The sequence below is a fragment of the Channa argus genome, chromosome 8 (genome assembly GCF_033026475.1).
Source record: "Channa argus isolate prfri chromosome 8, Channa argus male v1.0, whole genome shotgun sequence".
Taxonomy (NCBI): Eukaryota; Metazoa; Chordata; class Actinopteri; order Anabantiformes; family Channidae; genus Channa; species Channa argus.
In genome coordinates this window covers 18717158-18735786 of record NC_090204.1, presented here as the reverse complement: position 1 = coordinate 18735786, position 18629 = coordinate 18717158, and the positions used below count along the sequence as shown (strand labels likewise).

Sequence of the window (18629 nt, the reverse complement as noted above, 5' to 3'; positions counted from 1 at the left end):
AGAGAGAGGTCTGGGTGGAGCAGAGTGGATTGATTTCATTACAATTTAATAAATCACATAAACTAAATAAAAAGGTAAACTGCATCTTTTCAAAGACAAGTACATTTTTAGTGGCGTCTTATAGATACAGTATGTACACGGTACTCTTTGGCATCAGCATGTCATACACACGGTTCGGCCTTCTCTGACTGTTTAGAAGGGCAAGCCTCGCTTAAAATTCTAAAATAGAAAGGAATATCTCTGCACTTCTGACATATCTCTAGTAAAAAATGTCTTCAGAAATGTGCCACCAGCTAGACAGTAAAAACCCCCTTTCTGTGTGATGTAGGTATCAGCATGCTGTAGCCAACCCTGGCCTGATCACCTTCACGGGGCCGTACCTGGATGTGGGAGGGGCAGGATACGTTGTCACCATCAGCCACACTATCCACGCCTCTAGGTAAGAAAACCGAGAACTACTATGGTAAATGCCTCTGCTATCAAACCTGGTCATGCTGCACCACAGGACATCAAGCTGAAAAAGTGAACGTGATTTTCTGCACTTTTGTAACACTAACATAAGCTCTTTTTAGGAGATAATGAGGCCAGTTATCACTGTAGGGGGGGGATCACTTCAGTCAGATCACTCTCTCAGAAGAGGAAATTTAAGGGAAATAAAGTGGCTATTGAATAATTTTTTTGCTTCAATTCTGTTTATGACTGATGTAATATTCTTCAGTCACACTTCTGTATCTACAAGTATGTGCCCTTGAGCAAGTCACTGTAGTCCTACCAACTCAAGATGAACATTCTCTTGCATTCAGTCCTTAATAAATTAGAGAAGCTGTTCCTGTATATTAACAACAGAGCTCCCGTTTGGTTGGGAGCTACAACCCACCGCATCTTTGCATCACTACAATACCGACTGTTTACCTTAGTCCAAGGTTTAGTCTCCGTTAAGTATATGCAGAAATACTCCCTATCCCTGTGTGATAAATCAGGATTAGTTTGTTGATTACTGGCTCAGTGGGTATAACGTTGTGCAGTCTGTAGCCTGCATCAACACAGATCCACAGAATCACGTGCAGGCGTAAGCTCCTGCTGTATTTTGTTCGTGTTTAATGGAGATTTTTCTCTCTGTTGTGAGTAAACAGAAGATCTGTGAATTAGTCGACTATAAGCTAGGAGACAATGCAACTCTCAGATTAGACCCAACCGCAAAATCCCAGCAAACGGAAAAGTTGTAAGAAACGTTGCTGTATTTTCTTTTTCTCTTCATTCTCCCCCTGTGCAGTTCACAGATGGCCCCTGGCTATGCAGTGGCAGTGATGGGCATCGACTTCACCTTGCGCTACTTCTATAAGGTCCTGCTGGACCTGCTGCCCATCTGCAACCAGGATAAGGGCAACAAGATCAGGTAGGAGGAGGATAGATTTGATGGCTGGCTGACTGAACTGGCCCAGTCATTCTTCTCCTTTTCCCCCTTTCATGCTAAAACTTGAATTTGCCTAGAGACTGAGAAGAATAAAAGGGGGAAGAGGAGATGAGATAAACTGATTATTATAACATGCTTGCTGGAAATCAGTCATTGCTGCTGCCCCAGTCCCACATATATGTTCTCAAGCTCTTATGTCTCCCTTTTGTTTTCTCTTCATCCTTTCTTTTCCCCCCCCTCCTCTCCCAGTATCCTCTAGTCCCCCCCCCCCCCCTTTCTCCCTTCTCCCATCCTCAGAGCTCTCTCTGTTGTTGTTCAGGGGCCATATAAAACAGGATTAGCTCAAACTCGGTGTGGGGTAGAGAGGAGCAGTATTTGGCAGAATGTTTATAGAATTAATGGCCGGAGTGAGGGGTGGGGCGGAACTGTATTAAACTTAAAACTCTGAAAATGAGGAATATAGAACCAATTGTAGCCATCCATTCAATAATGGTTTGACTTATGTCACCTTACATACCTGTATTGTTTTAATCGGTCCAAACCACAGCTTTTGTCATCAAGCCTCAATAGGTTACCAGATTGTACTTGTAATTGTGTGTGTGGTACATTGTAGGTGCTTCATAATGGAGGACAGAGGATACCTGGTTGCGCACCCTACTCTCATTGACCCCAAAGGTCACGCTCCTGCAGAACAACAGCACATCACACATAAGGTGGACAATGGATGTTTTTTTCTTCTCAAGATGTAGTTTGGATTTTTGTCAGATTGCAGTTATTGGCATTTTAAATGTCCTCACTTTGTTATGGTGGCTTTTTTGATGGCAGGAGCCCCTGGTGGCTAATGACATCCTGAACCATCCCAATTTTGTGAAGAAAAATCTTTGCAACAGCTTCAGCGACCGAACGGTGCAACGCTTTTACAAGTTCAACACCAGCATTGTGGTGAGTCAGAGACATGTGGGAGACCTGGCTGTAGGAACAGCAACACACATTCGGACTGATATACTTAGTAACAGAAAGACACATTCACACTTGTCAACGCCTTAGCGAGACATACAGGATGGGAATATTTGGTAGTGAAAGACTGCTGCCTAGTGGTGATCATTGGTGTTGCTGCTATGAATTACTATGAATTATAGCTGCTGTGTTTTTGTAGTCACAAACTGTCCAATTTATATTTAATTTTTTTTTTTTTTCAACATAGCCAGATTAAAGAGGAGCACAATGAGTATAATAAGAATAATGAGTATAATGTCCTCCACTGATATCTGGCAGATTTTTATGTTCCCTGTTTATAGGACCAGTGTTTTCAAATAATTTTGAGGAGGGTTAACATTTTAAAATTATCTGGATCTGGTAAAATGGATTTTTAGAGAGGAGGATAATGCACCTTAAATGTCCTGATACCCAAAGAAATGATATGCTGAACTGACTGTCTGTTGTCTTTCAGGGGGACCTCACCAACCTTGTCCATGGTAGCCACTGTTCTAAGTACCGTCTGACTAGAATCCCTGGAACCAATGCCTTTGCTGGCATTGTCAATGAGACCTGTGACTCTCTGGCATTCTGTGCCTGCAGTACCGTTGACCGCCTTTGTCTCAACTGCCACAGGTCTTTTCTTCACCCAGACATTGCTGTTTAGCCTGTTTATAGTTCAGAACCCCCCCCCCCCCCCCCCCCCCCCCACTCAAAGTTAGTATAGATTACGATCTGATAGGCTAATGCAGCAGAATGGTATTTACAGTCACATTATGTCATCAAATAGAGGGTTTAGCTAATAACACATTCCAGGTTGACAAATTTTCTGACGGAACCCTGTGTTTTTTCAGAATGGAGCAAAATGAGTGCGAGTGTCCATGTGAGTGCCCGCTGGAGGTCAATGAGTGTACAGGCAACCTCACTAATGCTGAAAACAGGTCGGTGGAAGAAAAGACTTCGCTATACATAAGAGGCATTTTGCCACATAATACCAGATGCCAGTAGAAACCAAAGGTTCTAAATACTAGAATTGTCCAAAGAGACCATGTAACACCATGTAAAAGAGGATATGACCCAAGCATGTAATTAAGAACACAGCTTGCAGTTTATTGTTGTGGTAGATCGATCACACCTCGGGCTGGGACAGTCGCCTGTGGATGACCAGTAATATTTAGCGATGATTGTAAGTGATTATGGAAGTTATGGAAAATTATGGAACACATGCAGTTACATATTCCTGAAGATCTGTAGGCTTCTTCAAGCCACGTTTGAGCTAGGTGCTACTGCAGCCAATGTAAATGTTTGCAGGTGTTTCCTCGCCTTTTCTCTCTCTCTCTCACCCTGTCCATCACTTTATCTGTCCCAGTCTTTTTTTTGTCTGTCGTGCTGCTGCCTTTTCTGTGCCTCTCACGTCTCTCTCTCGCTCTCTCTCTCTCCCTTCACCCACTTCTTTTCATCAACCATCAGAGGCCTTTGACAGCACGTCAATTTTATAAATGCCAATTTCTCTTTTATTTCAGGAAGACATGCAATTATCATTTTTTTAACTGCCAGAATTTTCTCTGTTTTGTGTCAAGCAGCACTGATGTTTGTCCTATTTAGAGCTGCTTTGCACACGTCAACATGGTATTTTGTTAGTTCTGCATTGAAATACCTTCTAATCTCAGTTTTATTGCTGTGCTAGGATGTTTGTTTAGAACTGATGAATGTATTGATCAAGAATATGTACTGTATCTGCACCTTTTCTGTATTTTCACGGTGTGGGTTTTCTGATTGTGTGTTTTGTGTTGCACAGGAACCCTAGTTGTGAGGTGCATCAGGAGCCAGTCAGTCTGAATGTGATTGATCCCAGTCTCCATGACACCCTGCCCCAGTGCATCAACACTCGCTGTAGCCAGAGATACACCAGCAGGTACACACATAAACTACACATCTACACTGTACTTATCTACACTTGTGATTAATAAAGCAGTGCATGTACGAAACATATGCTGTACCAATACATTTATACAGAACCATAGTCCTGCACGAAACATACATGGCAATGGTGCCAGTCAGCATTGTGCTGTTGTGTACCAATAGTGCAATGCCACTGGTAGTAAATGGAAAGTGTAGTTTCGGGTTGATATTGAAATTACTAACATGTAAATTTCCTGAAATTGCAGAAGAGAGCACTTTGATGAAAGTACAAACTGGCTTTTGTGTATATGTCTTTATGGGTGGCATGGCGCCAAAGCCCTGTATAAATGAATTAAATCGCATACAGGAAAAACTTCGGATAAACTTTTTTTACCTGTATGAGCTGAGAAAAATTGGAAAGGTCACTTTGAAGGTGTTTAAAGTGTTTTCTCTTCAAGCGTTTAGTTCTTTCTCTGTGCTGTGTTTTAGTGATTGTTTCGGCGTGTTGGACTGTGAGTGGTGCATGGTGGACAGCGATGGTAAGACTCATCTTGACAAGCCGTACTGTGCCTTGCAAAAGGAGTGTTTTGGGGGCATTGTTGGTGCCAAGAGCCCCTATGCAGATGGCCTTGGACTTCTAGGTGAGTGAGCTATGGATGTGAATCAAACTGTAAGCGTTTCCGGTTCTTTGTGAAAACAGAAATGCTACGTTTACAGATCACAGATAAGCACTAATTATGATAGACTGAAACTTTTCTATTGCTGGGTGAATTGTTTTTATTTATTTATTTATTTATTTTTCATTAGACAACTATCTGTCTGCCTGCAGTTGAATAATTTTTCGGTGGCATTTCACACTGATTAGAGCATAGAAGCGAAGCACAAGCCGCATCAGCGTCGCAGCATGAGTTCGGATCTGAGCCCAAGCTGCTTGATACTGGCTTCATTTGAAATCTTTTGTAGCATCTTTAAACAACCTTCTGCATGTCTCTTTCTCTTCCTTCTCTCTGCAGATGAGGAGGTGGCATCTCTCAACATGATCAAGAGTGCCCCTGTGGGTCCTGTTGCTGGGGGCATTATGGGATGCATCATGGTGTTGGTGCTGGCTGTGTATGCATACAGACACCAGATCCATAGGCGCTCGCATCAGCACATGTCCCCCCTGGCAGCACAAGGTAATTATTACCGACTTTTTCGTCATACATTTACGGAGTTGAATTCAAAACATACAACTAACAGTATGTGTCAGTGAAACTGGTAATGGAAGGACATTTTCAGCATGGAGTTGTTAGAATAGCACTTTGGAACATAAATAATTCATCATCAAGAAAATAATCCCAAAACATACTGTAGTCGATTTTTCTGTCTCTTGTACACCCACCGGTCGGCTAGTAGTGTCGCAAAACGACAAGAGCAACAGTGGTAGCAGCTTGTACAAACCTTTACATTTCCTTCTCCAAATTTCCGACATTTCTTTAAATATCAATGAAACGAACGCAATTTTAAAGCAGCATAATTAACAAGCAGTGTGGCAAGTTAAAAAGCTGACATTAGCATCACGGAGCAGCAGCAGCTGCTTCTGCATCATTTATGTAATTACTCAGCGATATTGACAAAAACATCAAACCCGATTACAGCCTCATTAGAACTGAAACTCCCTTTCGCTCTGATAGTTTGGTAAACAACTTGGAATAGACGGTCAGGTGTGGCTACACTATTACAAGGCATTACTGAGGAATTGCCTCAAAAAGTCACAATCCTTCAGGCTGCAGCAACTGCAGTTCTTCTGTGCTGCATCCCTGCCTCCCTACCTTGTGTAGAAGATGAATTCTTATGTACACTTGTGCACAGGTTAACTCACATTTGCTATAATTCAGCTTAGTTTGGATGAACGAGATCACACATAAATCCCATGCAAATGTAAAGTCAGCGTTCTGCTTCTCACCTCACACTCTCTTCATATCCATGTTGTTCCAGAAATGTCTGTAAGAATGTCAAACCTGGACAATGAACGAGATGAGAGGGATGAAGACAGCCATGAGGATAGAGGAATCAGTAAGTGCTATTTCATGCAGTGTGTTATGGATAAAACAGTTGAATATTTTTAGTGAACACATAGTCTTTCAACTTGGTTGGGTTTGGCTAACAGAAACATTTGTGTCACTTTCAGTCAGTAATACTAGGTTTATAGCTGCGGTGATTGAGAGACACACTCACACTCCTGAACGGAGACGGCGGTACTGGGGACGATCTGGGACAGAGAGTGACCATGGTAAGACATTTTCTGTGTCACACATACAGATGTAGAAAAAACATTTTTGTTGCCCAACCCTTAAAATGTAAACCTGCAATTTTCTCTGAATACAAATGACAAAAGTAATAAAAAGAAAAAAAAAAAAATCAAAGAAATAAAACTCTGACGTTGCTTTTCTTTTTTTTTTTTAATTCAAAACAATTACAAAAAAGGCCACATTTTCTCTGATTAAAAAGGCCAAATGACTCATTACAAGATTGAAGACATGTGATGCTGATTACAGAAGAGCTCGTCATAATCAAGTTATTTACAATCTTCTTTTCTAACAAAGTTTTTCAGCCCCTTTTTATTTGTTGTATAATTCAAAATAAACTGTTGAGTCAAGCATCGAAGGCAAAGTCAAATTCTAGTTATCTCACAGAAAACGGTGAACGTCTTCTTTTTCCGTGGAGGAGCACCAACACTTTTATAGATGTCTGTACATTAATAGAAAGAGGAATTGAGTAATGTCATCAATGCTGTGTCAAAACCAAACTATATTTCACATTCCCATTTCTAACTAATGGTGACTTGTTGTTTTGTGGGTTTAAAGTAAAATGCTTCTATTCTAACCAGATTTCTAAGTATATTGTATTTTAATAAATGTTCATGTGTGTAGGGACGTGTATACTGCATGGACCACTGCCCCACCACTTATGCTTGCTTATCATTTTAACGTCTAACTTTTTCTTTTAGAATAACTTTAGTTCAATCAGCATTAGTCTTTGCAGAACCCGAGTTTTAGTCATTTGGGCTGAAATTGCGAGCGGCTCTCCAATCACGACTTTCTCATAATTGACTAATTTCTGCTTCCATGTTCATGTTGTGTCATGCTCTCACACAACAGAGTGATCAGTCAAAAATAAAAAATAAAATCTGTTTAGTGGAAAAGGAGTTCTCTGTTTTATAGAATAAACACAAACCTCACTGAAAGTTTCTTTATCCACGTGAGCTCACAAAATTTAAAATATTAATTTGAAATATTGATAGAAACACAACCCTGGAGTCTCATTAGCAACTGAATCAAACCCCAGAGTCACTCAGGCAGAGAGGTGCAGGTTGACTGTCCCTGTCTCATTGTTAACAAGACAAGATAAGGAATTCAGAAATTCATGGAGATCTCAAGCTTGAACTGCTGCTGCTTCATGTGGAAAAGAGACAGTTAAGGTTCCAATATATAATCAGGAAGCTTTCTGAGCATGGGCAGCTGGGAGAAGATCCTAGGGTGGACCCAGAACAAGCTGGAGGGATTTACATCCCACCTGGCCTGGGAAAGCCTCTGGATCCCACTTTAAAGAACTGAGAGACGGGAGATAAATAATGTCTGCGTTACCTCGAATAACCATCTGCAACAGTAGACGAGAGACAGAACAGAAAATAAAGATTTTATCGGAAGTTTTGCTACCATTATACACATTAGAGAACTTTAAAGCATTTACAACCAAACCTATTTACTTTGAATGCTACAGAACAGTCTGAAATCCGCTTTCAGCTCTCAGCTGTTTGGCAGTGATTCAGCTCCAGGCTTATTCTTTTCATTATATCACAGCTCTGAACTTTGGTTTTGGGAGAGTTGCTCTTGTTCGTTGTAATCGTTTGCAGAACTTGCAAGTCTGCCATTGGAATGACTGTAGACGGACAGTTTCACCCACATGGGCTCTTACCACCCACATACGGCATCGCTCCGCTACCTGGCAATGAATGTTTTTGAACTGTTAGATATTGCATAACTCATAATGACAGAGGAACAAAGCATGAATTTGAGGTGTGTGTGAGAGAGAGAAAGAAAGACACAAGTACAAGCTCAGTGCATGTTACTGCAGTACAGCTGGTAAACCAGAGGATGAATAGATATTAGAGCTACAGGCATTTTGTCAGTAAGATAAGTTTCTGTTTTACGTTATCTGTATCCAGTACTAAAGTACTAAACTAGCTCTAGTGTCATCTCTCTAACACAGGTTATTTTTAAGTAATCGTAAATATTGAAGTGTCTTTTAAGGGACAATTTTATATATTTATATAGTAGAATGAAAAGAGAGTGAGCGTAACTCAGTGCCACAAAGGGGCTAATAAAAGCAGGAAGTGTCACAAAAAACAAAACAAAACGAACTTGTGCTGAAGTGAAGCGACGCAAAAATGATGAAAAAAGGGGAAATGGTAGTGAAACGCGTGGACAGAGACAGAGGGGGAAGATTAGTTTGAAGTAGTGCAAAAAAGGGGGTGTTAGTCCATCAGGGATTAAAACGACTTCATTACCGAGTCCACGGCAGAAAGTTCCGGCTCCTCTCTGCTCCTACCGCAGCCCACTTATGATAAAACAGACACACACACGCTACATGCAGAGCACCAAAGGATCACAGCATTACATCGTTCAGAGGGCTGTTGCTGGCTTTAAGCAGCAGTAATGGAGTTAACCATTTCATCATGCAACTGTAATCCACATACACTGCATTATAATTCATACGTAGAGACAAATGTAGTTATGTTTAAAATAACAAAGATATTAAATAGAGAATTGTTTTCTGTGCTTTCTTGCTGAGGATTTGTTGAGGAGATTTCTAATAGTCTCTTGAAGTCTGCTTAACTTGGCTACAATATGCAAATTATTAGGAATTGGAGCTACGCTGTAGCAGTAGCATGAGACCGGAAATGAGCCCAAACAGGTTATCAAAGCCAATTACATCTCTCAGCTCGTGGCAGCCCCCCGTGGCCCCTCGCATCAGTATGGGACGCGCAAGGTTTGACCTTCTCTAGTTGATCTCTAACCACAGCCACATCAGCCACAACCTTAATACCACATGGTCATTTTAATATAAAAATATTATGAACTGATAAATGCTGATGTATCACTATAGGTTAACCACCTGTCAGAATATAGAGTGGCTAAAATCAGCTTAACGTTCACAAACAGTGACCTTTGAACCTTTGTCATAAACAATAAAATCAATATTGTTTAAATTACATTGTTTTTTTAGTGGAGTACTTTTAATTATGTACTTTAAGTAAAATGTACACAATCTTCATAGTCATTTTTACATGAGTAAAAGATTTGAAGGGGTAATGGTCCATGACATCATTAGGACAAGTGTTAATGTTGTGGCTGATATATAGTATTTTTAAAAAGTTACCTACTGTAGTATTAAAAAAGCTTTTCTGTAAAAAAAAAAAAAGAAAAAGAAATAAAACATTTTGATAGAGCCAGTAGGCTTCCCAGCTGTCTCTCGACCAAGAGGGATGTGTATGACTCACCTGATGCAGCAGAAAACTGTCAACACAACGACGTATTTTAGCTGTGGACCTTTGTGAAAGTTTGTCGTTCTCTTTGGGGGAAAACAGGGATAAACATGGCTGAAGTTGGCACCTTCCAAGACTAGAACTTCATCATCGTCAAGTCTTCATCTCTTCCTCTTTGTTTATTCCCTTGCTTCATCTGCCTGGCTAATCTTTGGAGAATCAGGGAGGCACATTTGTGAGAAATGTTGTCAGGTTGACTTGGGACTTTAGGAGACCTGACAGACACTTGACATTGTCTTACTATACTTGATGCCACATTGGATGTGCATAACGCTATATTATAGGATACATATAATAAAAGCAAATGAGTCACTGCAGCTAGCAATATAGCTCTAGGGCTAACGATGGCAGTCAGTTAGTTAGCTATTACAGATTGCCCTGAAATGTGATACGCATATTCATGTTTCCTTAGCGGTAAATTGTACAACGTTTACAAATTGTACACAGTTGGAATATTTTATTCGTCCAATGCATTGGTTCATGTGAAACATTGAGAAAATGTTTGTTGCAGCTGTACTTTGTGTTTAGCACTAATGAGCCTTCAGCTTACATGCTGATGCCACACACACACACACACACACACACACACACACACACACACACACACACACACACACACACACACACAAACAAACACTCATGCTCTCGAATGGCTTGGTTCAGTATCTCAGGGGGTTTAATGTTTCATCATCCGAAATGGAAACGTTTCTTCTTTAAATCCAATCCTCGAGGGCACTTGTGCTTACAGCGTTATTTGCTTGACAGCAATAACAGATTGATGTTCCCATCCTGCCACTTGTTGAATATGTCATTGCAGAAGCTAAAAATGATGGCGCTCAAGGAATTAAAGGAAATTGGTTTATTTTCACTCCCAAGTACTTTTCAATTTCAAGCTATGTGCTGCAGATGGATTTCCTTCAACTAAAACTAGTGAAACCCACACACAGCCTTTTGAATTTAGATGAAACATTTCACTAAATGGTATAAACCTAAATTAGTGATCGGAGATCATGAAAACGAGCTGCTGAGATGGCTGCTTAGCAGGATTTAAACCATCATTAACCATATAGTAGTAGCAGAACATGTTATTTTGAGCTTTCATGTGCTTTTTGCTTACTGACTCAGTAATCCATTTTCTCTATTGAGCTGTATCTTGACTGTCATGCTGGCACGTTTCTGCATCCTCAGGCTAAATGTCATGTGCAAGACATGTCGGACGGTGAACATAAATATGTTATTTTTTTATTATTTATTGAAATTGTATAAGGAAGCTGAAAACACAAGGAGGAAATGCCCAGTGGGAATATTTAGTTGTCAGGGTGCCATCAGACAGCTTGCACTTTTAGAAACGTTATAGTCACAAGCATGTGTTGAATATCTTTGACTGGAGGGCGTCATATGCTGAGCCGTTTCTTTTATGAGCTCCGTGCTGAAGCCTATCCCAAACTTGTACACATGTAAATGCTTGACATTTGGGTTCTACCCAGTGCGTTGAATGGAATGAGGCTTGCGTGCAGCTTTATGAGGAATGATGATTTCTCCACCATTTGTGGCTCATTGATTAAAAACTCTGAAATGAGCGATTATGGTGAACACGGTTTGAGAATAAATATAACACTGGCATATGAGTGACTTAACTTGGAACAGCAATTAGGAATTGCTGAACGGTGTAATGGTGTCTGAGGGCCACGTTTCCTAATGTTTGATAATCCAGCTTTTAGTCGAATGCCCTGTCGTGATCCCCGTGCTGACAGAGTCTTGCATGGTTAATTGGTTTCCATGAAAGTTTTCCAAATGCATAACACAGAAAACATGCCAAAATAACATTAAGTTGGAGCTGTGTGTTAACGTCAGATACTTATCATTTATTCATGCTGACATTTGCATATTCAGCGCAAGTGAGAGACTTTTGGTCGCAAAGGGGAAGTGCATACTGAAAAGATTTCGCCTGAGGGAAACTGTATGGGTTTTAATTGGTAAACATTTGGAAGATAACCTGTGCGTGTTTTGTGTCCAGGTTACAGCACGATGAGTCCTCAGGAGGACAGCGAGAATCCACCAGGAAACAACGACCCGCTTTCGGCCGGCGTTGACGTTGGCAACCACGACGACGACCTGGACTTGGACACGCCCCCACAGACGGCGGCATTACTCAGCCATAAGTTCCACCCCTACCGGCACACACACATACACCACCACCCGCTGCACACGCACCACCTACAAGCAGCAGTGACTGTGCACAGTGTGGATGCAGAGTGCTGATCCTCAGTGCAGCGTTACTTCTTCTGCCAGAGATGGAACTTTTTATATTAGAGACTATTTAAAAAAAAAAAACGTTAGTGCTTGATTAGACAGCATACAGTGGGTACTGTCAAGATGAACGGAGGGAGAGAAGTGCCACAGATGGACTCTGGGCCACTGGGATCTCTGCCACGAGCAAATCTGTGGCTACATATGAATATCATCCTCATCGTTTCCATTATGACTACACCTCCATTTTTTAATTTTTGTTTTTCACCCACACTATAAATGACCAGACCAGACCTGGGCCAGTAAAAATAACCAATGTGAGAACAGAGGAACTTTTGGAAGGACACATAATGCTTGAATGTTTGAGCTCATTCCTTTGGCCTTTGCTGAGGAAAGGCCACAACTGGAACCTAAATGCCTTGAGAGAAGACAAGAAGAACTGTTTCACCTGGTTGCCCAGAGAAATCCCTTAGCTGGGCCAGGGGATAAATAAACTGGACCCTTTTTGCCTGTGAACTCCGACCCACCCTTCACAGGTTATTTTCCCTACCAAGCCCACTTTGGGGGAGAGGAACAGAGCATTCAATACATTTATCCAAACTGCTGGATGTCACAGACGATGAGCGAAAATATCAACTCTCCAACACTTAGGTGGATTTATTATGGGATTCTATGATGGATTCTGTTACAGGTTTACTCCCCTTTGGGTTTACAGATAGACCCTCCACGTTTGCCTTTATCCAAAGGAATAGCTGCTGGCCTTATACAAAATCATTTGGCAAGATATTATGACATTTTCATGAATGTCTGTGAACTGTAAAGTAGGAAAAAATCTTCTTCTGCATCCCACGCATACGGGACGATAGACGTAAAAAAGAGGAAAATATTATTTTTCTACTATTTATTAAAGAGAGAGATTTCCTGGACCGAAGAGAAAACACGACAGCAGCAGCAGTTAAACTCATGCATCATATTCTGGGCTCATTATTTTCCATTTTTAATTCCCTAACACAAAAAAATGATTGTTTATTTAGAATTGTTAATATCGACAGTACAACAGACCATTAAAGAATTGGCCTTTTTTTGTTTGTCATACTGAGCAACTTGATCAGCAGCTCATTTACAGCTACCTTATTTGCCTTTACTGTACTTTCAATCACCAGGTGATCCCTCTCTGCTCGAAGGTCCTGTTTACTACAGTAGGCAAAAGTGGTGAACAGTGTTCTCTTAGGGAAGTTTGGGTTTTAAAATCAAACAATTTGGGTTTTTTTTTTTGGTGAATATTGATTTGAACAGCAGTGAGCCTTCATCACATCTTCACATTTTCAGCCTTTGAATTGCTGCACATGTTTCTGCCTGTTTCACAGTTCTGCATCACAGTGGTGTTTTGTGTTTTTGGAAGGTGGGATTTGCTGTAGCGAACAGGTTTAAAAGCTTCCTCAGTCTGGACGCGTCCTCCGTATCAACAGGCAGAACTTTTCTACTCGCTGGCTTTTAAGCCTTCTGGGGATTGAAAAGAGAAGAGAGGAACTAACACCAGTGAAACATGCCTGGCTTAAGTCACTGCTGGGGATTATGGTGTGTGAGGATAATTGGGGACCCTCACATGGGTCCTGAGAGATTCACAGAAGCTGAATGTTGTGATTTCCCTGCCTGAGTAGGATATCTAGTCCAGAATGCCCCCCCCCCCCCCCCCATTTATCACAACCCTGAGCCTCTGAGGCAAAGTTGATTTTTGTGAAAAACTAGTTGAGTTTCAATTCATGGCCAAGATGGAGTCTCCTCCCTGTCAAAGAGAGTGAAAGAAATGCTGCTGTTTTTGTACAGAGGTTACACCTATCTGTCGGCTCTCCCTCTGATTAACCACTCAGTCTTTTTCTACATGTCTCCTGTTTAACTGTTGTGTGCGTGTTAATGTGTGCGTGCGTGTGTGTATGAACCAATCAGCATTAACAACACCCGTGGGTTTTAACGTTGTGGTGGAAAGGGGTCAACATGGGGTCTCTGACTGCCCCATAGGCAGCAAGCTGATATGCACTGTGTGTTCTGACACCTGTCAATCATTGGGCAGCGTCACAGCGTTTTTCTCCCGTGCTGATCCCCTAATGTTGTGGCTGATCCGTGTATGAATGTGAGGAAATAATAATAAGCGATCTGGAACATTTTAATGAGTGCATTATTGTGTTTCCTTTCAAAATAGTATTAGAGAATTATAGGTGAAACTATTATATTTGAAAAATCCATTTTTATTTTTATTCTCATGAAAATTCACTTGACCCGATCTGTACTTTGTGGGTTTGATTTGTTCAGCCGGTCAAATCATGTCAGTGTAATAGTCCTTCCAGTTACTTCTGGGTGCCACAGTATCTATTGTTTTTCAGAGATTCAATATGAAGTGTAAATACAGAATCACAAATAGCTATTAATGTCCTGTACACTCCATTTTTTTTTATGTTGGTAAGACATGACGTATGCTTCAAATGACGCTCAGATATTTGGGTTGATATTGAATTGAATTGTCTGTTCATTGTGTCTGATTATATTTTTGATGCCTTGGATGTTTTCTTTTTTTTTTTTTCTTTTTTTTTTTTAAGATTTATTTTTTTAGGTCCATATTGGATGGAAGTCAGTACTTGGAAAAATGAATACACACTTTTATGTTAAAGAGACTTGTAGTTTGTAAAGGTTTTATTGTGTGTTTAAATATTAAAGAAAAGCTAATCTCTTTAGAAACTAATTTAGGCTCGCAAAATAACAGTACTACATATTTTCTCTGAGTAATGACCAAAACATAACAGCCTTGTAGTGGAGACTGCTGTAAGCTGTGCTAAGGTTCTGTTGCTACTTAGGACTGTCAGCCATTTTTATTTGGTTCATTTCTGCACTCAATGTGATCTGATGAAACTTTCATAGGCAGAAAGATTTTAAATAATTTGACTCCTCTGAAATGGAGCAAAGGGATTAAAACATAAACTCCTATTCGGAATTTACAGCTGCATTGCTTTCATGACTCTAATATGGTACAAAATTTCATTTGTGTAGCATTTTGGGGCAAATGTAATTTTGCGAGTATTTTTCTTTTACATTTTTTTTCATGTTTTGGAGCATTTTCTTTTTTTCCTTTTTTTTTTTTTTTTTTTTCTCCAAACCTGAGTGTGATTTTAAAGTCATTTTTTTCTGGAGAGCTTTTAAACAGTATTTACTAGCTGTTGTAAACAAGCATATGCGTGTGTGTGTGTGTGTGTGTGTGTGTGTGTGTGTGTGTGTATGTAAGGAACAATCTGAATAACATGAATTAATGTACTGAAGGAACACGTGTACATCACCCCCTCATGTATCATATAAAGGTATCAAATTGAGATTTATTGCAATGTGAATGTGATAAAAATCCATTTTACACCTAAATTCTCCGTCTTCTTGTTTTGTATGTTACATTTTACAGAGTAAATCCGGTGCTGTGCTCTTCAGTGGCGACTGAAACTAAAGAGCATTGCACTCGTGTTACAGTGTTGCACTTCAAATAGACACTTTCCTTTTAAAAGAATCAAAATTACACCCGTTGTTCTTTGTCCAACTGATACAAATGTGAAATCAACAAAAGACACTAATCTAGCACTGAAGCTAACCACCTTAAAAGTTTCATAAGCACTTTTAAATTGGAATATTGGGTGATTTTTTTATTTTTTTTTCATTCGGCTGACATTGCATGATTGTACCATTATGCTAGTACTTGACTAAGGTTGTGGAGCTGACATCCCTTGAGGCAATTTATTAGACTTCATGCAACTCCCTCTGAAGCCATAACATTAACTTTTTTGTTTCATTTCTTTCAAATATATATGCAGTTGTGCTACCTAAGACCTCTAAACAGACTTTTATGTGTAAAACTGGTGGATTTTCCCTTTAAGATTATGCTCCAGCAGAGCAATGTTACAACAGGTGTTTTCCATCAGTGATCAAAACCTGAACACATGAAACACAGGAAACCTCGACTATACCTAGATAGCAGTGCAGATGTTTTTTGAACAGATACTTTAATGTTTGGACCGTTAAAAAGCACAATTAAAACACTAATGATGGTCTCTTTTGGGGGCTTGTCTCCAATGGGCCAGGTATTGTTCATCACGCTTCCACTTGTAAGTGATGGGGAAGAAAATCCAGAATCCAATAAATTGTTTTGTGCATAAATGTATCAGTGGATATTTCCAAAGTTAGTCCTCAAGAAAGAAAATTATTGTCTATAACTATTCATCAATGTCTGATCTATAAGACCCACTGTCACATTAACATGAATTAGGTCAATAAAGCTAAACCTTACTGCCAACACTGACAATGCATTAGGATAGATGAGTACCAGCCGTCCACGGGACAGTGGATGAGAGGGTTGAAGGAAATGTACAAAACAAACCGTCAAAATCATGTTTTCAAACATGAAAAGAAAAACACCGATTTAACACAAATATTCTTTAGAGAAAAATGCATCGATTGTCGTTAGTGCTGCCGCTTCACACGTAGGAGGTTCTGCCCTCGCCCTATGACAGCTGGGATAGGCTCCAGCTTCTTTGCGAACCTACTCAGGATAAGCGGCCAAAGCGACACAGGTCACTACCCCAGCAAATACAACTGTCCATCTTTCTCCAAAAAGTAAAAGTGTTGATAGCAAGGACACACTGAGTTAAGACCATCTAAACATTAACTTACCAAAATCTCTGTTTTCAGATCCAGATTCTGGGAAACCTTACAAAATAAACTTGAACATTATGAAGAAATTGAAATTCTATACAGAAATCAGCAGACGTTAATCACCATAAGCATCTCTTTCTGAGGACCAAAGAGGACTCTCGCTGAACATCCAACCTGGATGCTGTTGTCATGGAAACCAGACAGCACAGCTGTAGTGGTGACAGAGACGGGAGCATTGATGTTGATGACGCCGAAAGTGTTGCAGTGTGAGAGGCAGAGGTCTTGCTGTTTGACACTCGGTGTTACAGTGGGGTCAGGTTGACCTCCGGCTGAGCAGGACACAACTGAATGTTCAGTGGAATTCGATTGTCGGACGTGAAGGAGCTCGGAATACATGGATTGCAGTAGCTGAAGTACAGTAAATGGACAGTGGGTTACAAAAGTGTCACACCTGCTGCGTTTGTCCTGTTCAGAGCCACAGTGGCTGGAGCTTATCCCAGCTGTCACTGGGCGAGAGGTGGGGTAAATCCTGGACAGTTTGCAGGTCCATCTCAGGGCCCCAGAGAGACATACACAGACAATACATTTTCACATTCACACCCATGTCTTTAGACTGTGGGAGGAAACCAGAGTACCTGGAGGAAACCCACACAAGACCAGGGAGAACATGCAAACTCCACAGAGAAAGGATGCAGCCAGCCGGGATTCAAACCAGGGACCTTCTATCTGTGAGGCAGCGGTGCTAAACCCTCCCCCACGATAAATGGTAAATAGTCGCTTATATAGCGCTTTTATCCAACGCGCTTTACAATGTTGCTTTCCCATTCACCCATTCACACTCACACACCGATGGCAGTGGCATGCAAGGTGCTCACCTGACCCACCGGGAGCAACTTGGGGTTCAGTGTCTTGCCCAAGGACACTTCGACTTGTAGCCAGGAGCGGGGATTGAACCACTGACCCTGTGGTCCATGGTCAATGGTCCATGGTGTCTTGCCCAATTCAACAACAGAAATAAATTGCACATTATGGCTGAAAAATTGTCGTGTAGTTTAAGGCAGTTTGTGGCAGAGATCATCAGGGAAGGTGTTAAAAAAACAGCGATAGCTGTTTCATCCTGTTCTGTCACCTTCCGGATGATTATGGAACCGTTCTGCTGATTAAAGTATTTGTTGTAATTGCACAAAATATCCTCCTCCCCCTTTGAAGACACATTTTACATTGACTTCAGTAGCGTTATGTTTAACAAAAACAATGCACGAGTTCACAACTTCTCTTCGTCTTCCCCCCAACTGCCTGCACAATCTGCACAGAGGAAATGACATAAAATCAGGAGTTAAACTGTGTATCTGTACAGTGGTACAGTACATCAGTGGTAATCTAACAGCCTACACAGCTAAATTATTGCAGACTGAGCACTTATTGTGAATGAAACAAATCCACAACAAATAAGTTTAAAACCAAATTTTAAATATTAAAAATATTAAATACTAAATATTAAAAAAGAATTTAATTAACGAATCATACTGTACCTTCTGGAAAAAACAACCGAGGTGAAGCAGGACTGGCAAAGAAATGTGGTTACAGTGCCCGCACTGCAAAATCTGTGCAGGAAAAACATCTTGGCAACTAAGAAGACGACTTTCAGAGCAAGAAGCAGCCGTTAGATGTGCAGATGTAACGTCCTCTGTTGACTGTAGACACAGGACACCTGTTGAACATTCACATTTAGTGTCTTCTAACTAGCACTGAGGTTTGTCTTCGGCTACAGTGACTGGTGACAGTGTGCCACAGTAGCCTTTTATAATGTTCCAAGTC

The 18629-nt window shown here is 40.6% G+C and overlaps 1 protein-coding gene across 1 annotated transcript in view; it reads left to right on the top strand.

Annotated features, from left to right (window-relative positions):
* The window catches only part of cachd1 (cache domain containing 1), a 75934-nt gene extending 60668 nt beyond the window's left edge, over nucleotides 1–15266 (top strand). Inside the window, exons 16-27 of the mRNA XM_067514026.1 lie at nucleotides 329–439; nucleotides 1274–1396; nucleotides 2028–2127; nucleotides 2240–2356; nucleotides 2865–3025; nucleotides 3244–3330; nucleotides 4188–4304; nucleotides 4781–4932; nucleotides 5305–5466; nucleotides 6269–6346; nucleotides 6462–6563; nucleotides 11896–15266. Of these exons, the coding sequence (XP_067370127.1) occupies nucleotides 329–439; nucleotides 1274–1396; nucleotides 2028–2127; nucleotides 2240–2356; nucleotides 2865–3025; nucleotides 3244–3330; nucleotides 4188–4304; nucleotides 4781–4932; nucleotides 5305–5466; nucleotides 6269–6346; nucleotides 6462–6563; nucleotides 11896–12140 (1555 nt within the window). The 3' untranslated portion in view covers nucleotides 12141–15266. The remainder of the gene's footprint in view (nucleotides 1–328; nucleotides 440–1273; nucleotides 1397–2027; nucleotides 2128–2239; nucleotides 2357–2864; nucleotides 3026–3243; nucleotides 3331–4187; nucleotides 4305–4780; nucleotides 4933–5304; nucleotides 5467–6268; nucleotides 6347–6461; nucleotides 6564–11895) is intronic.
* Nucleotides 15267–18629: the final 3363 nt, after the last annotated feature.